A 25,437-nucleotide genomic window follows, 5' to 3' on the forward strand; every position below is an offset into this window, starting at 1 on the left:
GTATATTGATTTCGATAACATTTAAGTTGTCATATGAACCAATGGTGGTCTCCTTTTAATATCAATTTAATATATCATTTGGTATTTAAACTTGATATTTTTTTCTAATTTGATATTTAAATATTTTTGATTCAATTTGGTACCTAAATTTGACATTTTTTCTTAAGTTGGTACTTAAACTTTTGGAGATCCAATTTGGTACCTAAACTTGACAAATTTTCTTAATTTGGTACCTACTCTTTTTTTTGTTCGATTTGGCAATTGTCAAACGTTTTACAAATTATTCAACATACTAACAATATTATTTTTATGAGGTAAAAAATAATCAATGTAAGACCGACATGTGATAGATGATATGATTTTTGTATTTTATATGTTCAATTACTTTTAATTTTAATTAATTAATTATTTTATTAATTGAAAATAATGAATTTCTTTTAGTTTGGGATTTTAAAAATATTTTTCTTATTTAATATTAATTAGTTAAGCGTAACTCAATATTTTTTAACATGAATTTCCTCTTGTAGAATAACAAACAAAATTTTAACACTTAGTGTTCTGCGTACTTTGCATAATATTTAATAAATTTAGGTACCAATTTGAATCTAAAAAAGCTTATGTACTAAATTAAAAAAATGTCAAGTTCATGTATCAATTTAAACCTAAAAAATTTAGATACTAAATTAAAAAAATATCAAATTTAAATACCAAATATTATATTAAACTTTTAATCCATAGCAACCTTAAAAGAACTCAAGACTATAATCTTGTATGCGTAGGTGTAATTGAAGGCTCCATTTTCAGTTAGTTTTGTAATATATTTATACTAGTTTTTCTTTTGGATTTTGCTTTTCTAGAAATTTTTTAAAATTATATATAATACTAATATTCTCTCAATATTTATAATTTAAAATTAGTTTATTCAAACCGATTAAGTCATAACTCGACATAATAAAAATTATTATCACTACAAGAGGACGTAGGTTCAAATTCGCTGAAGCAGATTCTCCTTTTATTTATGAGTTGATAAAAGATTATGAATAATTTTAGACTTTATATAAAAAAAGAACTGATATAATAAAAAATATATAATAAGATTATTAAAAGAAAAAAAAACAGTTTACTCAACCTTATTAAAAACAATATACTAAAATAGTAACCAATAACATTATTCAACGTGGCAACCTTTAGACCAGTCGTACTAACACTAAGATTATCCAGCAGAAAATAAACTGAGGTGTGGCCGACATCTCGATAACGCCACCTGATTGTGAAGACATCAATGCCCTCCTCTTCTCTACCCTCCACGTGTCCTATACAACTCTCCCAATCTATATATCCGTACATTTTTCTAATTCCATTTTCCAGATCTAATCATCCATACAGTCAATCCCATCATTCATTTTCCTAAGGTCAATCTTGTACTTTCACAGCCCTATACCACTATTTTCGTAATTTTGTTTTCAAATAGGGCTAATTCTGTAATTGCATTTAGTCTGGTTACTAGAAGCTTTGAAAATAGATATTTGTCAGTCTTCAAAAACTTCTTCTATGCTTTTTTTTCACCCGATCTTCTAACAAATTCTCTCTTCTTCTTTTTTTTCGAATTTTGGAGCGAAAATTGTTGGTAAATGCAAGACATCCACTTGATCGAAGGTGGCCGTTTGTTTAACGGCGGCGGCGACGACGGAGGGGGAGGAGACAGAAAGTTACGAGCACACCACCAAGCACTTAAGTGTCCCCGCTGCGACTCTTCCAACACGAAGTTTTGTTACTACAATAACTACAACCTCTCTCAGCCACGTTATTTCTGCAAGAACTGCCGTCGTTACTGGACAAAAGGAGGCGTCCTCCGTAACGTCCCCGTTGGCGGTGGTTGCCGCAAAGCCAAACGCTCCAAAACCAAACCTTCTTCCGAAACCACCGTTTCCGCCACCGTCGTATCTGCACTGCCACATCCGGAGCAACAACAACGGCAACACCAAAACAGCGATCAACGTAAAGCAGATTCTCATTCTAGTACTGAGAGCTCGAGCCTTAATGCAGCAAATTGTAAGGTGGCAGTGACGAACAATAATAACAATAATAGCAACAGCAAAAATAACAGTTCTTTAGTCGGCACAACGGAGGCGGCGTCGGCAATTACATCTCGCTCTACGTTTTATGGAAACCCTAATAATTTAGGGTTGGAGCCAGGATTGCTAGAACAAGGATCGGATGGCGGGATTTTTGCGGAGATTGGTAGTTTAACGAACTTGATTACTTCACCAAACAATGAAACACTGTCGTTTGATTTCGGGACTGTATTAAATAGGCCAGGGCAGTGGCAGCCGCAACAAATGACGATGAGCATGGGAGGGGAGGAAATCACAAAGGGATTGCTTGATCAGACGGTGCAGATTGAGCAATCAAATTTGAATATTAAATTGGATAGTGGATTTCAGCCGTTGGATTGGGAAGGGAGTGAAGATCAAGGATTGTTTGGTCTTCCGAGCACCGTTGATCAAACATATTGGTCAGTGGACTGATGAAGATCATCCAACTCTCTATCCCCCGTAAATTATTGCTCACTCTTTTTCCTTTTTTTTTCACCTTAAATTATTCATTTACTAAAAATGAAAAAAAGAAAAGAAAAAGAGAGCTCTTGGGAAAAACAAAAAGAAAATGAGGAAAAAAAATTCAAAGAAAACCCCAAAGCTTCTTCTTTTTTTTTTAATTTGAAAAGAGTTATATTGATATATATATGAATTTGACTTTTTCTTGAATTTTTTCTTTTAATACTTAAGTTTTATTTGGGTGATTCTGAATGGTGTTTCCGTTTGATCTTCTCGAGTTTTTCCCTTAGTTCTTGTAAATATTCTTTTATTGTTTAAGATGGGTTGTCAATTAAATTAATCAAAATTATTAGTGAAAAATACTTTGTTAAATGTTATTGAGGTTAAATTCGATTGAAATAAGTATAATTATCAACACAAGATAATACGAGTTCTTGTGCAGTAAAATATCATGTTATTTTCTTATTTAAAACTTTATTTTACTTAATTTTAAGCATAATTAAGATACAATGCGATTATTCAATACCAATTGACATTTAGACATGGAAGTAAATTTCGGTTTTTTAGCATTTGATTTCGTATATTTGATTGGTAGGTTTTGTCTTGTAGCATTGTGCATTTGTTTTGCGATGGAGAAGCTGAGTGTGCGCACTTAGATTGACATCATGACACAATTACGTCATCTGCTATTAAACTAAATAAATGATCAATTTAATTTAATTAAAAGTGTTTAACTCATTAGGTGAGCTTAAGTGATATATACACACATATATGCATGCCAATCCAGCATTGTAGATTTCGTGTTTTCCACGTCTAATCGGTAGCCACCTTCTTGATGGCATTCAAAAGTTTCTTTGAAGATAATTTTTTTATCCTCCCAATATATAAATAGTATAAAGATTCATGTTTTGAACATTATAAATATAAGCTATTTTAAATATTAGAATAATTATTTAAGATATTGAAAGTAAATTTTTCATTTTAAATTGTTATATAATAGTTTTAGATATTATACCGTACTTAAATTACCAATCAGGTTTATATTTGGTATTAATATTATTTATTTATACTTTAAATTTGATGTGATTAAAAAATAAAATTATTAAATGGTATATTATGTTTTAGAAACTATTTATAGATCATCAAATTTTGAAAATTATAATTATACCTTTTAATTTTATTAGAAAATTAATTAAACTCTCTTAAAATATTAAAAATTTCATTAATCTCAAAATTTTCTAAAAAATTAATTAGCTAGACCCGTATTTTTAAAATCTCATTAATTTTTAAAATTTTTAATTAAACTCTCCAAAATTCAATCTCAAAGTTCGTCCCTAATCCTATAAATTACATTGTCTATTAGGATGGACAACAAAATTTCAAAGTGATTAATTTTTATAAATAGTAAAACATCGATGACATAAAGAAAAAGGAAATTCAATTATTTTTAAGTAATGGATTTATTAGGTTAAAAACACATGGGCCAGGGAATTAAGAGAATCCAAGGTGTATATTGTATAACAATAGCCACGTGGAATCATAATGGATCGTGGAACCAGTCACTACTCACTACCTTAATGGGACCCACACCCTAACTGACCAACAGTCTATTTATAGGAATAGCAAGTAACTACCTTGCTTGCTGTCCGTACACATCCGTCAATTTTCATGAAGATAATAATAATAAACACCGCCCGCCGTTGTAATTATCATTACCGTTTTCCTTGTTTAGCCATGGCGTGGCTTATTTTCAACCCGAACGACACAACATTGTTGATGTTTTATTGACTGCCATATGGCCTATGACCCAATTGCCCAACAAAAACAATAAATAAAGCTATATAAAAATACTTTTAATAGTTTGTACTTAATCAATGTGGTAAAAAATAATGAAAAAGATGATACAAGTAGAGTCAGGTAAAAACATATATAAATATATAAAAATTATTAAAACATATTTATGATAGGAGAAAAATATATAAACATGATACAAATATACGAATTTAGTAGGTTTAATTTTGATGATGACGACATGGTAAAATGAGGGCCCAATTTAGGTGGGTAGTGCTGGTGGTTAGTAGCAAAGTGGTGACGGAGGTGGGGTCCAAAGGCATGTGGTCCGAAGTCTAAGTCTCACCGCCCCATATGAGTCATGCACCAGATTCTGAACTATGATCATGAGTGATCCCCTACCCTTTCTATCTTTTAAGCATATCCAAGTTGTCATGGTTTGTTTGATTATTATTATTATTTCAATTTAGAGAGATTTTGGATAAAAGATAAAAATGAAAAAGAGTATGTTGGATTGTTTGATCGAGTGATTTAGAATCTATTAAATTGGTTATTGATAAAACGTTATTTGTTTCAATACCTTAATATAAATTATATATTTTATTTTTTTAATGATACCTCAAAGTAAGTATGTTAACATCAGAAGAGATAAAATTAGATGTGGCCCATTGCAAAAAAGAATAAAAACTTGAATTGTAACAATTTCAAATTAAACTTATCCACTAATTGAGCCTTTGAACAATAGGTTTTCAAATTCGGATAAATTCGACACAGTGGGAATTAAAATTAAATAATAAAAACCATTTCATTAATTTTAAATAATAGAAAGAGAAGTCAAATATGATTCAAGGACACCTGTATTTCAAACACATAGGTACAACCTTGAAGGAGGTTGCCTTGTCTACGAAGTCTAAAATTAGGGGGTTATTTTCATCAATCAACCAGGCTATTAGGAAGGGTCTCATGTCTAGATATTAGGCTGGACCACCAAATGCCGCCGCTGATAGAGGCATAGGGCCGGTGGTAAGTGAAAGTTTTCCAGCTGACATCTACCATTACTAATGGTTTTTTTTTTTTTAAATCTCAATTAACTCTATTTTACATGAATGATCCTTTCCCTATATGTTAACCTCTTACAACAATATAGCATTTTTATTTGTACTCTTTAGGTTTCGTAATTGAGTCATAATCATATTTAAGTTTTTTTTTATATATATATATACGTTTCGATACACTAATAATTCATATGAAATACATGAACAACTAAGTTTTAAATTCGTTGGCGGTCTCCTCCTTCCGAGATGCTAAAATGTAATGTTGATGCTTCGAGATTGGATCGAGATAATATAGTAGAGCTTGTTGCTATTATCCGAGATAGTCACGGCCGTGAGATTAAATGCTTCTCTGGGTTTGAAAAAGCTTTTTTATATAGTCCTTGTTTAGTTGAAGTGTTTGCTATCAGGGAGGTTCTCTCATGGTTAAAATCATTGCGATTAGATGATGTGATTATTGAATCGGATAGTCAAGTACTTGTGATTATTGAAGGAGGATTGGGTCTGAGAGATTTGGAGAGCTGGAAGAAGGCAAGTATACTACAGCATATATGGCTTATCCTTACTCAAGCAGGCTCTTTGTGGATTGCTTGGGTTGAGGCATATGTGGTAAAAGGAGAGTCTTTGATGCAAATCCCAATGAAATCAAACAGAAGCTGGCATTGGAGGAAACTTTTGAAGGGATTTGGCACCTAGATATATTGATCAATCAGGAATTTGGGATCTCTCTGGGCAGAATCAAATGGCTAGTAGGATCTGGTATGGGATAAGGGAAAGAAGTGAAAAGGTTCCATGGAGTAGGTTGCTTTGGTTCCCATTTTGTGATATCTTGACTAGCTATACAGGATCGACTTCCTATAAAAGCAAGGTTTATTCAGAAAGGGATGAATATTGATGGAAGATGCAAATTGTGCTTTGAGAGCAAGAAACTAGGGACCATCTGTTTTTTGGTTGCAGGTTCTCTAAAGTAATTTGGGAAGGAATTTTGCAGCTCTGTCAATTGCAAGGCAAGCTGGAAATTGGCAGCATGAATTGATGTGGGCAATGAGGAGATTAAAAGGGAGGCATTAATAACTATTCTTTTGAAGCTTGGATGGAATGCTTGTATTTACTGGATCTGGAAGGAACGAAATAATAGACGTTTTACAGCAGTTCAAATGACAGAGGAAGAGGGGCTAAACAGAATTGAAGAGGTGAAATTTTGAGACTAATGGGTACTAATATTAGAAGAATCGATACTGTAAACAATAGATTATGTTTAGCTTGGGGTATACATGATATTAGAGGAAATTATTAGTCATTACTAGTTCATTTCACTGTTTCTATTATAATACAGAGTTTCTTATGTAGCAAATTTCTGCTTTCTTTGGGTAGTAAAATCACAATGATCCAAATAACAAATGCTTTGTCACGTCTGTCAAATGATGTGTCAAAATTGGGATTGTTGATTAGTACTTGTGATGCTGAAGGATTAATTTCAACATTTTTCCTTCTGTTCGACTAGTCAAGATGCTAATTAGGCAACTCATTCTCTAACTTGAATGATCTTATTATAAGCAAACCATTCAAAATGCGATGCTCCTTCCTCATTTATTGCTTATGAACTTGATATTGACAGTATTATAGATTCCATGAGCCAAGCCTGTTAGCTCAGATTTTAATAGTCCTATCTTTATTAATTTGATTTATGGTATTTTGCATAGAACGATTTTCCTTAAAAAAACTGTTTTACAGTTTTACTGATCAAATCAAAGGTTAACTATTAGATAATTCATTACCCAAATATCTTTCAGATCAGCCAATCAAGGTTTCTTCTGGTTTGCTCATCTCCTTGCGTTGATAGGTGAATGGATCATGTTAAAGATTCATTGACGATGGACCCAAGATTGCCTTAGCATGGCCACTGGCATGGATCGCGACTGAAAGTTAGCACCTCGAATGTTGGCCACATGGTGGTGGGTCCTTGACTCGCTCCTTTGCTTTCTGGCCGTTGGTCATTGAACCTTAAATTTGTAGCACTGATTTTAATTTACGCAATCGTTGAGTCAATTTTAGTTGCCAAATTGAGGTCACCCTTTATTTGGGGTTTTCAGAACTTGTGGGTTCAGCAATTATGAACTCAACTAAGTCACCTGAAATTAGTTAAAACCTCCATAGGAGATTACCTGGATGTAGTCGCCACACTTCCAATAATGTATAGTTACAAGAATAAGCCATAGACAGCAATTAACAAGGACAGAAGTCACTCGGTTTGCCAATCTTTATGTTCTGTTCAGTTAAGAACCTTATAATTGCATTTCTTTGCCACCCCTTAAAACTCCTGAATCCACCAAAATGTAGCAGTATTTAGTATATTTTTTCCCCAAGTTTTCTCCACATATTTGGTGGGACTTTAGAGGACCATATCCTCGTACCCGTTTCTGAATATGTGGGTAAACCTATACTAGAAGTTAAATTACATTTTATTTATTCTATTAAAAAATGAGTAAACTAATCCTTATATGTTGGATCAAAGAACAAATTGGCCCTTTTAAAAATTACATCCATTTCTATTGTTAAAAACTGATTTCTGCACCTCAACATGAGGTGCACATGGCACATCATGTGTCACTGTCTAACTATTTCGTCACGCATGCCGGTTTTTAACAGTACAAATGAATGAAATTTTTAACAAAAAATACTAATTTTCTCTTTGATCTAATGTATAGGGAATAATTTGACCATTTTTTTTAGTAGATGGTACAAAATGCAATCTGACTCGTAGTACATGGGCCTCTATGATTCTTTTACCTAACAAATATGAAAAGTCGGAGTAATATACAGATTAACTCACTTGTGATCTAGATGTGCTAGAACTTCTCCTCCAGGGAAAGCCAATTTGGTGGTCTCAAATGCAACTCTGATTGTTTCTCTCCAAGTTCCACCAACAACAGTTGAATTTGTTGGTGATTTTGCTTCTCTAGGATCTTCCATCAATAGAGAATACCCAGGCAGCATATGGCCTATCCAAACACCATCTTTCCTGAAAATTTTGAACCCGGAATAATTTACAGAGCTTTTCATTTAGGGATCATGCTGAAAACACGAAACAGTTTCCGAAATGGGCTATATGAATTTTAACGTCAAGCGCTAGTTGACAACTATGTTGCTCTGATTGCTCAGTTTCTCTTCAGTACCAGTCGAGTCTCTGCCACAAATTCGGACATGGGCATGGAGATATGATTCTCCAAATATATTAAAAAACTTATAATAAGTTGAGTAATACCCATATTGGACACGTATCCGTATCCAATACCCACCTATAAATGCAAGTAAAATAGGTGGTCAACACAGTAAACAGTAAAAATGAATACAACTTCAGAATGCCCAATAAAATCTAAATTAAAACTAGTGTTATAACTATGCTACTTAGACTCAAGTGGGAGAGTCAAACACAGGTGTTTCAACTTTTTCTAAGTTTTTTGAAATATATGGAGGACCATTGAAGGTCAGTAAGTCATTTCTACCTCAAAAAAAAAAAAAAAAACGACCTGAATAACACAACATTAGGTGATACTAGAAAATTTGTGTAGTAACTTACCGAACAATATCCATATGCCTAGGTACGTAGTGACCACCGCCTATACCAAGAAGGATTTTGTTTCTATCATTGTCCCTGCATCATCATACTCTTTAATGAACAGCAGAAACAGCAAGTGAATTTCAGAGTATGTGGTTAATCGAAATTAAACTAATGCAAAATTTAGGTGGAATGACAACACTTTCCAATTTAGGTCCTTTTGTTTTCCTTCCCATAGAGATTTTCTTATTTCAGCCGGTCCAGCCCGACCCTAATTACAGTTTCAGTTTGTAACAAAATTATTAAAATATAATGGTAAAAGTATTATTTTAAATACTGATATGGGCTTCTGAGATAGCTTGAGCTTAAGAAAAAACAAAATCTAAATTGTCGCCTGACCTGACCTATAGATAGGTCTAAATACACAGTTCTCATAAAATAAAGAAAAAATTTAAAAAAAAAAAGGAAAAAGAAAAGATATCTTACAATGATGTCAACGCTATCAGATCATGCAAAGCAAATTACAAAATAAATGGCTAGCAGGAAAATACCTGCTCCAGTTTCCAACTGCAATTCTTTCTCCAAGACCCAGTCCTTCCCACACCAACTTCAAACGCCACATTATTAAAATTCAGTCCAAAATAAACAAAAATCTTTGGTTACTTGATGCTAAACCATCCCATGTGCATAAATCGAGCAAATTATCTATGTTATTCGGATTTCGATATGAGCATCGAATATGAGTATGTGTCTAAAGGTATGTTCATTTTCTTTTTGTAAGTTTTTTGATGTATTCGGAGGTTTTTGGAAGATCATATCCCTATATAAATTTCCATATGAATGCCGGATATGGGTGCTTCACGAAAAATGAAGAATTGGAGCAACATAGATGCTATTGTCAAAATAAAAATAAAAATAAAAAGATAGCATTTCTCAAAGTTATATTAATGAAGTGAATTCAGAAGAGAAGCAAAGGTATAAAAACATACCTTATGGAATGACTGCAACATGCTGGATATAAAGGTCAAATGAAATTTCTTCTGGTAAGTTCAATTATGCATGCTCATGCATTTCATGATGGTGAGTATGAACAAGCTATGCTACTTCGACTCTTTCTTTTCTTAAAGTACTTGTGTCTTACACCCATATCCAATGTTTCTTCAAACATGAACATAGAGATATAACCCTCCAAATGCATAGAAAAGCTTAAAATGATTGAAAATACTTGTGTCGATCACATACCTATATCCGACACATATCCAAATCCGAGTAGTGAGTACTGACATGATCATATTGAAAAAAATAAAAAATGATAAGCATTGCAAATATGCTTATCAATAAGTACTGAGAAGTGAGAAAAGCAGCATTTAGTTCTTACCGAGAATTTAATCAAGTATTTTGCTTTTATTAAGTTAGTTGCATTACATTTTCTAATGCTTGATTGCAGTCAATTTGGTTCAACTTAGATACCCACCAGAGCAATGGCTTGTGCAGCATCCTGTCTCTTCCAATACTCTTCTGTACTACCTAAGAGAAAGCATAAATCCGAATTTCAAAACCACTTCTGTTTGAATATGTATCAAACAAAAGTGTCAAACATGAGTACTTCAAGAAAAATGAAGAGCCAGAGTAACATAAGTTAACAAGGTTTTACCAATTTCCACGAACATGGTTGGCGAATTGATTTCAGGACCATGATGAGTAGCCTCCAATGTGACCTACAACATGATCAAACAACATCAAAAAGGAAAAGGAAAAAAAAAAAAAAACTTGTGCAATGCACACCACCTATAAGTAATTCAGAAGTCTCAACATTTGTAATTATCCAAGTCCATCAGTGGACTAAACAACAATAAAAACTTTTAAAAACTCTTAACTAGGAGCTCTAATTTACTAAATTCGAAGCTTCGCCTATTCGGTTTATGAAATCACTTTTAGCAATAGGTCTAGATTTCAATCTTAGCATTTTCAACCATGTTCTTTATCCGAGACCAGCCATTTTTTTTCTTTTTCCTGGTACAAAGAAGGTTGCAGTCAGAGAAATAGGAGAAGGGCTACAGATGCTAAGATTTGAAATCCAAGCTTGATAGATGCTACCGCTTAAACATGGTTTCATCAACCAACTAAAATAAGTTTCTGGTTCTTGCCGGCTTCATTTATACCATCATCATCATAAAGCCTTAATTTCCTAGAACAATGTATGCAATTGTACAATAACAATGTATTGCGTTGAATTACCTCAAACTCAGGAACTAAATTATGTGAATTAGCGATGTTCTTCAATAGTCTAAACCACGGCCCAATCCGGGGGTTAGGTGGTGCAGCCCATCCCGGCTTTCCGCCAGCAGTCAAAGCCTCGCCTTCACGAAGGTGCGGCGTGCCTAAAAAACACTTTTATAAGCTTGAGGAAATAAACACCATACTAACAGGGAAAAAAAATCAAGGGAAAAAAGATGAAGACCTATGGGGTGAATCGTAAGGGCAGGTCTATTAGAAGAAGCGACATGTTTGCTGAGAAAGACGACGTCGTCGACAGTCTCGCCGGTGGCTTCCTCCCAACGCTTGTCCAGATGGTTCTCTACGACGAGTCGCTTGTCGAGCTTTATAAGCCTCACTTCCTTGTTCGTATAACTCGCATCATCCTGAAGAGTGATATCGGGGACAAAATGCAAGACTAAAGAAGATAACCGAAAGGAGATTAGAGAAAAATGGAAGGCTGAAAATTGATTGAACCTGGAGAGAGGGGCCGGGGTGCCAGCCGGGCATAGCTAAGAGAGAAGAGGCCGGGCCGATGGAGGCCGGATCAGCGCTTGTCGCCACAACCAGTGTCACCATGTCTTCGCCACTCGAGCCGTCAAGGTTTCTTAGCGCGCCGTTATTTTTTCCAGGACTGACCCGCCATAACAATATAATAAATAAATTAACCTTTTTAATTTTATTTTTTTTAAATTGTCAAATATTGAAAATTTTCAAACCCCAGCTCAATTCATGAATGTTTTTTTAAGTGATAACCTATCATTTTTTTTAAAGAATTTTGAGTTAATACTTTTTCAAAATGTATTCTTTTTATTTATCTTATATTCGGTAAATTATAAGCAATACTTCAAATAAATTATTATTCAGTTTGTAACTTATGCACTTAATTTGAAGATTAAAATTGTAAATAAATGTTATTATTTAATTTTTTATATAGCTAGTGTGTGAAAATTTGTAATGCAAGTGCATGTATTAAATCAAATAATAAGGTGATAAAATATATTTTCCTCACTATAATCAAATTTTAAGTTGGTAAGTACTAACTATTTTGTTTTTATGTGATACGAATCAATAAAATAAAATTTAATCATTTTAAGTGTGGTTTGAGTTTGAATTGTGCTAATTACGTTGTTGTTAGGGCTTTACGTTAATTGAAGTTAATATTAATCTATTTAATCGATATCTTAACCTTAATTCTTATCTTGAAACAATCAAATTTATCAAAATAATACAATTTGATGGCCACACAAACAAAATAAATAAGCATATGACTATATAAATAAGTAGTAATGATAGAAACAATCGAAAATAAATTAAATTAATTAACTAAAAACAAGATTAATCATTGTTGTAAGAAATATAGTTAGTTCATGTTAATGTTAAGTTGTGTGAAAACCACATGATAAGAGATTCAAAATAAATTTTCATTAATAAAGAGTAAAATAATAATAATTTAAAGAGAAAATAGTTGTAAATTTTATACTGAGCACTCTAGATCTCTTTTATCTTTTGTAAGCTTGAAGTTTTATTTGTGCAAGAGAATTGTTCATTAACCTCCAAGTTAATTTAATACTATTTTCCTTCTTCTTTTTCTATAAATCATGTATTCCCTTGCTTAGATGTAGAAATTACAAAGGATTAGACTATTTACTATCAGAATCTTTGAATTGAAGATCGTGCTTTATTACACAGTATAAAGAGAAAAATAGTAAGTAAATCTAATTTAACTCTAAAATATCAAAATCATATGAAATATAATTAATTCAAAAACTACAAAATATAATAAAACTAACATAATTACTAAAATTATTTTCTAAAATACTATAAAATTATACTAAAATAACTCCAAATAAAAAAAGTTCTCAATCCTCATATGTATTAGATTTATAATTTAATGTATTACTGTCTATTAATAAATTGATCTCAAATTATATTTAATTCTTAGTCTGATAGTTAATTTTTTTGTCAATACTAATACCTAAACTATTAAATAATAATTTAAGTTTATTTAACCAAAAAAAAAAGATTTATTTGAAGAAGAAAACATTACCTTTTTTTCCCTTTAAAAACTTTCCCTATATTTACTTTTTCTTTGAAGAAAACATTACCTCTTAACCCAACTCAATCTAGACCGAGGAGAAAATGTTGTTTTGGAACCGACTAAAGTCAGACCTAATCCGAACCGGGCCCAACCGGGGGATATTTGTGAAAAAGGAAACTAAAACTCCCCGCCAAATTCCCTAAGCTACCCTTTGTCCCTGCCGGGCTTATATCTAATTGTTTCAAATTGATAAAATTGAAAGCGTGCTGAAAAAAACATCGTAGAAATTAATGTAAAAGTTCATGGCGGTGACGGAAATCGAAGTCCGAACACTGAGTGGTGAATCCACCACCATTACCGTATCTCCAGAAACAACAATTAACGATCTCAAACATCTCTTGAAACTTTCTTTCGCTCCCGCCACTTCGTCTCCCAATTTCCACCTCTTTTTCAAGGTATGAAGTACGAACAAATCAACATTTCTTATTCTCACTGTATTAAGCTCAATCGTTTTTTTTTTTTTGTTTGCAGGGCACTAAATTGAACTTGCAATGCAAAGTGAGTAGCCTCGCCTTTCAGTCTGGCGAATTCTTTGTTTTGATTCCATTTACTAAGAAAAACAAGCCTCAAGTCGAAAACCCTAGCTTTTCTAACGACGCAAGCGCTGCCTCAAGCTTTGCGGATTCTACTTATTCTGATATGATGCAAGAATTCTCATATTTACGCGACAATTCGAGAAAGTTTAGTGAAGGTAATAATAACAATAGTAATGGTCATGGTGATGATGATGATTATTCCTTTAAGAGTAGAAGAATACAAGGAGGAAATATTGATAAGGATGAGAGAAATGAGGGGCATCCTTATGATTTATTGTGGAATGTATTGCGGTCTTCAGATAGGGATTTGTTTGAGGAGAAGAATTGTGAGAAGTTTGTCGAGGTTTTACAGTCCATGAATTGTTTGTCCAGTCCATATTCTGGGAAATGTATGCTGTTAAGTGAGGCCATATTCCGGACTAGTGATGATCATGCTTCTTGTTTGTGTCCTGCTTGGTTGAGGGGACTTGTGGAGGCCTTTGCTTTATTAAGCATTTTGTGGGCGTTTCTTCAGCTGCAAACAGAGAGAATGACTACAAGTCGTTTGAAGCAAGTTCTGGGGCATTTAGAAAAATTTGGAGTTGGGATTTGTATGGAGGACATAGAGCATCTTTCTGTTATTTGTCCTAAGGTTTGTTTCTCTCTTAGGTTATATAGACCACCTCTTAGTCAAGTTTCTAGCTGATACAAAGCCCATCCATCAATGTTCCTTGTTGGTGGCTTAAGATTGAGATACTTTCATGCTAACTTTAGACATGTGTACTGGTTTCCACATGCTTTTCCATTTGGATTAAGTGGATAGGGTGACTTAAAAAGATGAAGTAGAAGGATTGTGCATGATAATTGCTGTATAACTATTGGAAACTTTTATCTAACTGTACATGTTGCATTTTGGGAGGGAATTTTCCCTCTGGCTAAAGTACCTGTGCTGTTAGCTACCAAACCTGGTAGTGCATGGATAGCTAAAGAATGCATACTCACATGTATGCAGCTGTGTAATCATGGATAAAATTGTTTATTGCATATTATCTTTGAGGGGTCTTTGTATATGGATCCACTTTTGTGTCGTTAGGTATTCTTCCCTAGTATGCTTTTGATGATGCCTTGCATAATTTGTGTGGTTTAACTTTATGTTTGACTTCATTGTTCTTTTTGAAAAGTAAACAAGAAACAGGGGGCAAGTACTCATGAAATCTAATGAAATCTAATGTTAAGTCTCGGAAATTTTATCCTTGTTCTTCTTGTGTGCTTTATGTCACAATTCCTTTTCAACTTAGCTTTCTCTGGATGTTTTTGTGGCTGTACAATTTGTAGTCATATTTCACAATATTGAATTTCTTTAATTATATTGTCATCCCTTAACTTGCTGTGACAATGCTCTTGAAGCACTTTTGATTTTTATCTGTCAAATAGTGCTCGTTTAGAGCTTCTATTTCATTCGCATGCTGGAGTAAAGCATTTCATTGTGCTTATCTCAGGTGGTGTATTTTGTAAATAATGATATGGAGCCTAAAAATTTTAGCAATGCACTTGTTATCACCCATTCTTCAACAAAGGAGGCAGACAAATTTGCCAGCAAGCTTGGAGCTGGTATTACTGAACATAAATACATCTTCCGTTTCTTTTGGTTAATTTTAGATAAGCTTCCAAGCTAGTAAAACATTTTGGACTGTTCAACCTGCTTGTTCACAGGTAAAACATGCAGGTCTCTTTCAAAGATTTTTAACTTAATGAAGAAATGGGAGAGTTCATTCAAAACTAGCTTGTGGGAGACTATCAAGTTGTTAATGGTAGTATTAACCGCTTCCAATCCTGATTTTGTTTCTGTTTATCCAAAGCATATATAAATATTTCCTTTGTCGATATTCTAGTGGTTCTTAGGAAGCTTGAAATCTACGAGGACATGTTTATTAAATTGATTTGATGAGCTCTTTTTTCCCTCTCCTTACTTTCCTGTGTGGCAAGTATTAAATTTGTCAAGCCTTTCCACAATGTCTTTTGTTTCTATTGTAACTCCACCTAACATTAAAGGATGAGTCTGATCCATCATCCATCTATTCTCACAGTTGTTTCTGTAGCTTTCAAATGACGGATAATATGAATGACATGATTTTCTGTTTTGGGGCAAGTTGATTTTACATGTATGTATCCGTTGATTTTTTTTTTCTTTTTCAACCATAGCATTTTATGATTGAAAAGTTCACTGTTACCAAATAATATGCGCTTCAGGTTCATAACTAGCAACGGACAATTTTCACTTTCAATATCCAATGGGGAAAGTATCATTTCTTTCCTCCGGATAATCTTGTAGCACTTTCATATTATTGATTCACCACTTCCAGTTTCTTGACTGCCCCTGCATTATGTTTTCAGCTGTAGGCATTTAACACACTTTTTCTTTTTCCTATTATGAATAACTGAATAATTATCTTTGTTTTGTGCAGTCTAAAAAGAATTATGAGAATCTCCTATCATTTTCCTTAGAGGATTTGCTTTTATTTGTAAAGAAAGGTGATTATGTTTTGGAAAGAAATGAAGCAAAACGGGCAAGGAGAAGCAGTTCCTCTGCTTCGAATTCTCATTCAGTCAAACGACGATGTCATGTATGTGCCAGTTCACACTCAGTACATGGTTATGGTGCTTTTTCAAGATCTAAATTTTATCTTTGCATAACAAAAAAATGTGAAAAAGGAAAAAAAAAATTGAAAATATAGATAATTTACCCTTGAGCTGAGTGAATAGTATTTTCTTGCCATATTGGGGTTAAATTGTGTCAAATACTTAATTTACATATCAATAACCTTTATTCATGCTGTTTGGCTATCATAGTTTCTCTAGCTCATATGTTATGTAAGCATTAGAAGTTATTATTTGTTGGAGATCATGAATTCTTTACGATAGGCTTAGAACAACATTTGAAGGTCAGTTTTGGGCTGTCTTTGACCTTTCTGTTATTAATATTTTAAAACTGTTTTTGAAGTCTAAGGGACTTGTATCATCATAACACCCTCTTGATTTAGCAGGATACAAGTCAATTGCTACCATCAGAAATGGTTGAGCACCTCAGAAAGAGCATTGGATCAGATGGACAGGTTATCTTCTACACTCTGTTTGGGTTCTCGGAAAGACATATTTCTCCGATTGAATTTCATAGCCGCTGGTAGGAAGGCTGCTGTGCAAATATAATGGGTTTATTTTCTCAAAAACAGCTTTGGGATCTTGTACATTCTTATGCCTCAGTGTCAAATCGCCCTAACATGCTAGCATTTTTATTGTCTCTTATTTGAAAGAATTTTTCTAATTGTCTCTTTATTTATGACTGATGCAGATGGTGCATGTTGAAAAAATTGGTGCTAGGAAAGGTTCCTATGTGGAGATACCTAATGAACTCTCAGACAAGTCAAAATCTGCCCTTAAAAGCATTGGAATCAATAAACTTTACAGCCACCAGGTATGGATTGTTTCTACCACTGCTATCCTATTAAAGGTAAGATCTTGCTTATGTCTGAGCCCTTGCTGCCTTTACAGGCAGAGTCAATATTGGCATCTCTTTCAGGGAAGAATGTTGTTGTAGCAACAATGACATCTAGTGGAAAATCTGTTTGTTATAATCTGCCAGTTTTGGAGGCATTGTCTCATAATTTGTCGTCATGTGCACTTTACTTGTTTCCCACAAAGGTTTGTTGCTACTAGGCTTTTCAATTTTATGAACACGGTCCATGGGCATTATCTCTATTGACAATTTTTTCTCCGATGCAGGCCTTAGCTCAAGATCAACTAAGAGCTTTGTTAACTTTGACAAATGGGTTTGATTGTGGCATAAATATTGGGGTATATGATGGTGATACTTCTCAGAAAGAAAGGACATGGCTTCGAGAAAATGCTAGATTGGTATATTAGCTAAAGTATCAGCTGTCTCAAATGTAGAGTTAGTCTTTTCCATCCCTTCCCCCCAGTTGTCATTTAGCTGTCTTTTATCTAAAGTCCTTGCCATTTTTGCATGCAGTTGATCACAAATCCCGATATGTTACACATGGCAATCCTGCCGTTACATAGACAATTTAGTCGAATATTATCAAATCTTAGGTGAGATTCATCAGAAAACATTCTTTACACTATATCTTGAGTCAAATTGTGGCCCGTTTAGATGTGATGTTCCTATTTATTACTTTTTCATCACCAAATTCTATCTTCTTGTCGTAAAGTTTTGTAGTGATTGATGAAGCTCATGCTTATAAGGGGGCATTTGGGTGCCATACTGCCCTTATACTAAGAAGACTTCGCAGGCTTTGCTCTCATGGTAATAAAAAAGAAATTTAGGGATTCCTACTCATATATATCCTCTTTTTTCCCTTGACTTGGTGAGGTCGATTTTGTAGTGTATGGAAGTGATCCATCTTTTGTTTTCTGTACGGCAACTTCTTCAAATCCTCGTGAGCACTGTATGGTAAGATTCTTAAAGACTAGTCTTTTCATTTGCTTTTATTTCTATTACTGCTTGTTCCCGTTATGATGGTTCTTCTTTTGTATTTTGGTGCTTCTGATTAGGTTGGGCCAGCATGATCTACAACCTTTATATTTATTCACTGAATTGGAATATTTTTTTCTGATGCTTCAGGAACTTGCAAATTTGTCAACGTTGGAGCTGATTGAAAAAGATGGAAGTCCTTCTTCGGAAAAGATTTTTGTTCTCTGGAATCCTGTTTTACCTTTGAGAACCGTGGGTCTTTTTGCTAATATTGTTGTCTTTTCTATTTTGCCATTGCTTTGCTTGGGTAGGTTATGATATATACCTACTAATACTGTTAAATTGCAGGAGCTAGATAAAAGTGAGTTTGGCATAGATGGTAGAAATGCTTCTGATAAGAGTTTGAGGTTTGATGTTATAGTCTTCTCTCTTCCTTGAAAAGAATGATGTTTAAGGGTCATAAGTTGTTATTCATTTGCATATCATAATGATGTTTCACTTTCTTGCTCAGCCCAATCTCAGAAGTTTCCCATCTTTTTGCGGAAATGGTTCAGCATGGACTTCGATGTATTGCTTTTTGTAAATCCCGTAAACTTTGTGAGCTAGTTTTATGTTATACGTATGTCTCACTTCATGATTTGATCATATACTAGTTATTCTTCAAGCTGTTATCCTATGCAAGAAAATGGTGTATAACTGTATTCATATCATATACTATCCAGGCGTGAAATTCTTGAAGAGGTGGCTCCCCACCTTGTCAATTCTATATGTGCCTATCGTGCTGGTTATGTTTCTGAGGTCAGTTTAATATTTGTGGTAATTATTGTCAATAAATTTTGACAATGAAGTTGATGGCATGCCTAAGTTACACCCTTGCTTCTTTGAATTCAGTTTTTGTTTGCTATAAATTTTTCTCAACATGGATTCTTGTCTTAGGGCTAATATTGTTATCCTACTTAAGTCTTGACTTTTCTTTTTGGTTCATTAAATTTCGGTGAGAGTCAATAATTTATTTATGAAATAGTTTTCTAGTTTTCATAATTATCTTGTTTAGTGCAAATTTGCATTTGTTGGAAAACAGGAGTTAAAAACTGTGACCTATGATTCTCTTTATTTTAATATCTATTGACTATGGAGCAGGATAGGAGGAGGATAGAGAGTGAATTTTTTGGTGGAAAGCTTTGTGGTATTGCTGCAACAAATGCGCTTGAATTGGGAATTGATGTTGGACATATTGATGTTACTCTGCATCTAGGATTTCCTGGTAGTATTGCAAGGTGTGGTGCAAATTCATCATCATTTGATTTGTACGAGTATTATTTTCATAATTTTTAATTGGGGGTGTTTCTCTTCTGAATTTAGCCTATGGCAACAGGCTGGTAGGTCTGGCAGAAGAGAAAGGTCGTCTCTTGCTGTGTATGTTGCATTTGAGGGGCCTCTTGATCAATATTTTATGAAATTCCCTCAGAAATTATTCTGTGGTCCAATTGAGTGTTGTCATATTGATGCTCAAAACCAGCAGGTATTTTGTTTTCAGCAATTGAGATATCAATTTATGTTAGAGGTTCCAACAAATGTGCAAATCAATGCTGAGATGCTCTATTCATTCAGGTGCTTGAGCAGCATCTGGTTTGTGCAGCTCTTGAACATCCATTGAGTTTGCTTTACGATGAAAAATATTTTGGCTCTGGTCTGAGCAAAGCCATAAATGCTCTTAAAAATAGAGGATACTTGACTTCTAATCCTTCAAATGATTCTTTGTCTAAAATATGGAGTTATATGGGCCATGAGGTAAGACACTTATGTTTAGGTTTGATAGCTGGTTTACTTCTTACTTTTGATGACTAAATATTTTCTTACACCCTGTCCTTTCAGAAAAGGCCTTCACGTTCAATCAGTATACGAGCAATAGAGGCAGAGAGATATATAGTAATAGATAAACAATTGAATGAAACCCTAGAAGAGATTGAGGAAAGCAGGGCTTTCTTTCAGGTATAATTTTTTGATGCATGACAAGTTCACACTTATTTATGGACTAAAATATTGAGAGATTTTATTTAAAATACTATATAAAAGAAAATATTTGTAGATTTGTTTTATTTATCCAATGCTTGGTAAAGTAGTAGCTTATGCATACAGAACTTATTCTGATTCTTCAGTAGCTTATGTTGATGATGAATGCAGCTATTGAGAATTGTTGTTAAAGAAGTTGGCCCCTCTTATTTCTCATTTCTTTCCTATCCCTAGGAATCCTCTATTTTCGGCCTTGTCCTTTGATTTGCCTTTCAAATCTCTTTTTCTTCCTCTATTTCTCTGTCAAATTTTATTTTCCTACCCTTTTCCATATCACTTCAGGCGTGCTTTTTCTCTTATTTAGAACTTAATTAAAAAAAAAAAAAGACTTATTCATCAGACCCTTGTGTATTCTCTTTCGTCATAGTTTATTGGTTGTTCCTAATTACTTCTACATGTATATACAGTGAATTTGTTCTTTCTTCACTCCTTTTGTTGAGTTTCTTTTATAATTGTTACTATGACACAGGTATATGAAGGTGCTGTTTACTTGCACCAAGGGAGGACCTATCTGGTGAAGGATTTGGATTTATCGAGAAAAATTGCTTATTGCGAAAAAGCTGTCATGGACTATTACACAAAGACTCGGGATTATACAGACATACATATTGTTGGTGGTAAAATTGTAAGTCAGACTTCTTTTTCTCAAATTTGTTGAGGTGCTCACACTTAAACTTTGTGTTTCTGATAAGATGTTTGAAGTTGGTATTGGCACCTCCTTAGTCTTTTCCTAGCCTCATAGTTTTTAAATTTAAAAAATGGCTGTAGGACTAGGTGTACGAGAGAACTTTATTACCTGATTTGACTAACATTGAAATACACTAAAAACTAAATAGCAAAGAAGGCAATCTTTAATGATTGAAGAGAAGTTTCATATCGGACATAAAATTGAAATGAACTGAAACGATATATTTTGCTATCAGATGTCCTCTTTTTCACCTTCTCAACATAACTTTTGTTGGAACTGGTATGCGAAAGCTTCACCTGCCATTCATCTTGGTTTTCCTTAGGCCTATCCAGCCCGGGTCTCAAAAGATCAACTCCCAAAAACAACAGCTCAAGCAAATCCTTGCAGTGTAACAACTACTTGGTTTGGTTTCCGCCGAATACGTAGGGGGAGCAACCAAGTCTTGGACACTGTTGATCTTTCTCTGCCTAGATATTCATATGAATCACAGGTTCTTTTAGGATCAATATTAACCATTTTTTATTTCAATTTGATTTTTGATAATCGTTTGGTAACTAGTATGCCTTATTTATATCAATTCACATGCTTGCAGGCAGTTTGGATTAGTGTTCCACAATCCTTAAAAATAATAGTAGAGAAGAAGTACTCATTCCGTGCAGGTCTGCATGCTGCTTGTCATGCAGTTTTACATGTTGTACCATTGTAGGTATTTTATATGTAAGATCTTTTCAATATCTCAGCCTTTCATATAAAAATGTTGAGCTCTATTTAACCTTTTTGAGCCTTTCTTACCAATGAACATTAGACATTGGTGCTCTTTTTGATCTTTTTTTACTTTTTCTCTTAATAATTCCCTGTCGTAGATATATGAGATGCAATTTATCCGACTTGGCTCCAGAGTGTCCGAATCCTTATGATAGCCGTTTCTTTCCTGAGAGAATTCTATTGTATGATCAGCATCCTGGAGGGACTGGTGTCTCGAAACAGGTAATGTAATGCTGGAGTCTTACTTGACAGTACTACTGGAAAGCTACGGATCTATATTTTTGCTTGAAGACTTTGAAGCATGCGAGTGAGTGTTACTTTGAATTGAAATTTGAAATAATTTCATTTTGTTCAAAATCTGCTAAAAGTGTTGAGTTATTAGAAACTTGATGAAAGATAAATCCTTTAACTTTATCTAAGGTACAGTGGCTTACAGTAAAGCGGGCCTCTTCACCTTCTGTCAATAGATTTTAGATCTGGTAGCCATTATAAAATATCACCTTATGGTATATGCTGCTTGCTGTTTGATGCAATTTTGAACTTAATCATCATAGATTAGTAAACAAGTGGAATAAGGCAATTGCATGTTTTCCATGGAATTGGAAGTTTTTATGCAAGTTTATGGATGCTTGGTTAGTTGAATCATTATCAAGAAAAATTCTACTTTGAGTCAATTTTTAATATGAAAAGTGAAAACATTCAAATATGCGACAGATCCAACCATATTTCACAGAGCTTTTGCATTCTGCTTTGGAACTTCTCACATGTTGCCACTGCTCATCAGACACAGGTTGCCCAAATTGTGTTCAGGTTTGCCTTAATTCTCAAGTAGTTTATTTATTTATTTGTGGTTCTCACCACCTATTTTATCCTGATTCTTTAGTTTTTCCTAAAGCACCTATGTCCGGCACTTGTGTCTGACATATATTCTAATATAGGTATGGAGGTTAAATCTACCAAATATATGGAAAACTTAAGTTAATCATACCCATATCTGGCACTCATCTTGAGTCTGGTAACATAGCAAACACACCACTCTAATAATTTATGGGTCTTGTTGATTTCAGAATCTGGCTTGTCAAGAGTATAATGAGCTAATAAACAAGGATGCAGCCATCATAATTATAAAGGTTATACTCTCTAAGCCAATGGATTTAAACCTGCTGCTTTTAGGTAAGACTGGCTACTGAACTCTTGTTTGTTCAGGGTGTTTTGGATGCAGAGAAAACATATTTTGAAGGGCACTCCGATTCAACACCCAGTTGTTGAGAACAGAAAACAAAAGATTCAACGTTATAAGTAAGCAACATTGGCTGATTTTACATGTTGACTTGCATTGCTTGTTCCTACGATCTGCTAGATTTATGTTGCTCCAGCTTTTCTTTAAGTAAAAACCTATGCTTGACACGCATGGATGTGGATACCTTGATATGGTCTTCCAATGACCTTCTAAACACATGAAAATCTTGAAAAATATTGCTAGATCTCCTTCACCTACGTATCCCATAGACTTCCAGTTAATTTTCTTTTGTACACCAGACATTTTTTGCTAACGTCATCTAATTACAGTAACACACGTTTTTTGGGTTAATTAAATTTCATTATTCAAAGGAGTGCCGAAGTTTTGTTTCAGGTTCAAGTTAGGACCTTCCAGTAGATCTGACAATCCGGGTATTTGCGTCATTCTCATATAACGTTGAATTTATATAAATTGACATGTTATAATAATTATTTTGTATGAAGTTTGATATGTTCATCTTGTTCGTGTTTGGTTTTTTGTTATTTTTCTTTTTAGTGTTAGTATCGTAAAATAGTGTCATGTTTAAATGGGTGCCATCAACCTTGCTATCCCATCAGTTGAGTTGGTTTCATAGGCGATTTAGCAGGGAGTGGTGTAACTAAACTGGAGCTAGCTCTGGTTCATGCTTGGATTTGCTTGCTGAACCAACCGTGTTTAAGTTTAAACCAAAGTTCCCTTTAATTTATTAATCTCACCTCTTTTTTCAAAGCTCCAATATAATATAATATAATAATGCAAAGTTTTTCTTTATACAATATAATTTCGAAGTCACACAAGTAAATTTGTGGGTCGAACCTTGGTCTCAGGTTTACGTGAACTTTCTTTCTGCCAATGAGTCTACCGCTTGGGTTAAACAGTGCGAAGTCTATGGCAGTTTGTATTCTGTTTATTATTATTATTATTATTATTATTATTATTATTATTATTATTATTATTATTATGAAAGCTTATAAACAATATTAAAATAATATTTTTTATATTTTATTATTAAACTTATTTTTAATAAAAATAATTTGGACGACTCTAATGAGAAAATTTACAGGATCAGCATTGAAATTGTCATTTTGTAGCCTAAATCTATAACATATATATTAAAGTATTTTTTCACAAAAAAGTATTAATGGTTATTTTATAAATTCCTATTGCAAATTTCAAAGATTGAGTTTTATTTTAAACTTTAAAGAATCAACGTCTATTGAAATTTGAGCTCTTTAATTGGATCCTCGGAGTTTAGTGAGGTGTCATGCAAATTATTTTAAAGTTCTTTTATCAGTGTTAATTGAAAAATAAATATAAAATGTGGTAAATTTTAAACTTTTATGGATTAAGAAAAACAGTAACAAATATAAAATTTAAAAATAGAAACAGGCATGAACTGAGATTATGTCAGATAAAAAACTAACCATAGTGTCTTACTCATCACATGTTTAGAAAATGAGAAAACATCATCCATATGCTTTTATATTTACTACCATTTTCTATTAGATTTCAGAGAATGTAATTACTAAATTGATAATGAAAATATTTTAATACCGAAAACTTCTGCAGGATTGAACCAAGTGCGGGCTTGGAATTTGGAATTATGTTTAATATATATATCATAAATATATATATGATATGAAGAGATAATACAAATAGGATATTGTGTCATAAATTATTATAGCATCAAATATTGAAATATTACATATAAATATAAAATTTTAAAATGATAATAAAAAAACAATATGCAAACATAATAGAAATATATGAACAGGGCAATTTGTTTATGGTCGACAAATAGTTTGACCCATACAAGTAGATCTGACCATTTGTATATTTATATTGTTTAAAGTATTATATATTTAGATAAAATTTTGATGTATTAATACTTCATTTTATAAGATTTTGGTACAATCATGTATCAACAAGTTGGGTTAACTTTCCTTTTCCATACTATATTTTAATTGTTTTTATATTCTCTAATTACATTGGGTTTAAATTTATCACCTCTATATTCGATTTCTAACTTATCGTAAGGTGATTGTTATTTGCACAAGATTAATTAAGTTAATAGAGCATGTGGCGCATTTAAAGAATTTATGATACCTAGGAAGCTCTTGTTGTAAATAAAAAAATGACGGTTCCGATTGGCGTTTAAAACAATAGAGAATCTTGATTTGGTGAATTTTTAAAAATTATCTAATTTTTAAAAAATTCAAGTTGATTAGAGTGATATATTTTGCTACATAATTATTAAATAATTTTTTAATTCCAAAACTTTCCAGCAAATTTAATAGAATTTTTTAATAATGTT

The 25,437-nt window shown here is 33.2% G+C and overlaps 2 protein-coding genes and 1 pseudogene across 10 annotated transcripts; 2 read left to right on the forward strand and 1 right to left on the reverse strand.

Annotated features, from left to right (window-relative positions):
• The first annotated feature begins 1,366 nt into the window (after positions 1 to 1,366).
• On the forward strand, positions 1,367 to 2,915 carry LOC105802085 (dof zinc finger protein DOF5.4-like; annotated as a pseudogene).
• A 4,176-nt stretch (positions 2,916 to 7,091) lies between these two features.
• On the reverse strand, positions 7,092 to 11,865 carry LOC105802084 (D-aminoacyl-tRNA deacylase). Of its 3 annotated transcripts, none has more exons than XR_001136104.2 (10): positions 11,691 to 11,865; positions 11,419 to 11,599; positions 11,196 to 11,338; positions 10,612 to 10,675; positions 10,432 to 10,484; positions 9,509 to 9,564; positions 8,979 to 9,053; positions 8,232 to 8,420; positions 7,564 to 7,718; positions 7,092 to 7,401 (listed from the first exon to the last, which is right to left on the reverse strand). XR_001136104.2 is itself a non-coding variant. In XM_012633526.2 (9 exons), exons 1-9 carry the CDS (start codon positions 11,790 to 11,792, stop codon positions 7,625 to 7,627), a joined length of 957 nt encoding a protein of 318 aa, XP_012488980.1. In that variant the 5' UTR covers positions 11,793 to 11,865; the 3' UTR covers positions 7,510 to 7,624. The 3 variants fall into 3 exon arrangements, 1 of the variants encoding a protein (XP_012488980.1); XR_001136103.2 differs by having other exon boundaries at positions 7,092 to 7,416; XM_012633526.2 differs by lacking the exon at positions 7,092 to 7,401 and having other exon boundaries at positions 7,510 to 7,718.
• Positions 11,866 to 13,481: 1,616 nt separating this feature from the next.
• On the forward strand, positions 13,482 to 23,572 carry LOC105802082 (uncharacterized). 7 transcript variants are annotated; one of them, XM_012633519.2, is made up of 27 exons: positions 13,485 to 13,709; positions 13,786 to 14,481; positions 15,329 to 15,440; positions 15,543 to 15,640; positions 16,295 to 16,453; positions 16,874 to 16,942; positions 17,179 to 17,301; positions 17,379 to 17,528; positions 17,610 to 17,741; positions 17,857 to 17,936; positions 18,056 to 18,150; positions 18,230 to 18,297; positions 18,469 to 18,570; positions 18,667 to 18,725; positions 18,830 to 18,937; positions 19,041 to 19,116; positions 19,459 to 19,595; positions 19,681 to 19,840; positions 19,930 to 20,109; positions 20,194 to 20,310; positions 20,861 to 21,016; positions 21,402 to 21,569; positions 21,672 to 21,781; positions 21,943 to 22,066; positions 22,559 to 22,654; positions 22,912 to 22,974; positions 23,051 to 23,572. In XM_012633519.2, exons 1-27 carry the CDS (start codon positions 13,557 to 13,559, stop codon positions 23,111 to 23,113), a joined length of 3,654 nt encoding a protein of 1,217 aa, XP_012488973.2. In that variant the 5' UTR covers positions 13,485 to 13,556; the 3' UTR covers positions 23,114 to 23,572. The 7 variants fall into 7 exon arrangements, 5 of the variants coding, with proteins under 5 accessions (XP_012488979.2, XP_012488978.2, XP_012488973.2 ...); XR_001136102.2 differs by lacking the exon at positions 23,051 to 23,572 and having other exon boundaries at positions 13,484 to 13,709; positions 21,943 to 22,151; positions 22,912 to 22,962; XM_052624334.1 differs by lacking the exon at positions 19,930 to 20,109.
• The last annotated feature ends 1,865 nt before the right edge of the window (positions 23,573 to 25,437 follow it).

This window comes from Gossypium raimondii, chromosome 11 (genome assembly GCF_025698545.1).
Source record: "Gossypium raimondii isolate GPD5lz chromosome 11, ASM2569854v1, whole genome shotgun sequence".
NCBI lineage: Eukaryota > Viridiplantae > Streptophyta > Magnoliopsida > Malvales > Malvaceae > Gossypium > Gossypium raimondii.

Bases quoted from the DNA above. Each gene is read 5' to 3' on its own strand.
- LOC105802084 (XM_012633526.2), bottom strand. From the start codon at position 11,792: ATGGTGACACTGGTTGTGGCGACAAGCGCTGATCCGGCCTCCATCGGC. The intron at 11,600-11,690 runs GTTCAATCAATT...ATCACTCTTCAG, and splicing joins ACCCCGGCCCCTCTCTCCAG to GATGATGCGAGTTATACGAA. The intron at 9,054-9,508 runs GTATTTTCCTGC...ATGATGATGCAG, and splicing joins GCAGTTGGAAACTGGAGCAG to GGACAATGATAGAAACAAAA.
- LOC105802082 (XM_012633519.2), top strand. From the start codon at position 13,557: ATGGCGGTGACGGAAATCGAAGTCCGAACACTGAGTGGTGAATCCACC. The intron at 21,782-21,942 runs GTAGGTATTTTA...TCCCTGTCGTAG, and splicing joins GTTTTACATGTTGTACCATT to ATATATGAGATGCAATTTAT. The intron at 22,655-22,911 runs GTTTGCCTTAAT...TGTTGATTTCAG, and splicing joins GTTGCCCAAATTGTGTTCAG to AATCTGGCTTGTCAAGAGTA.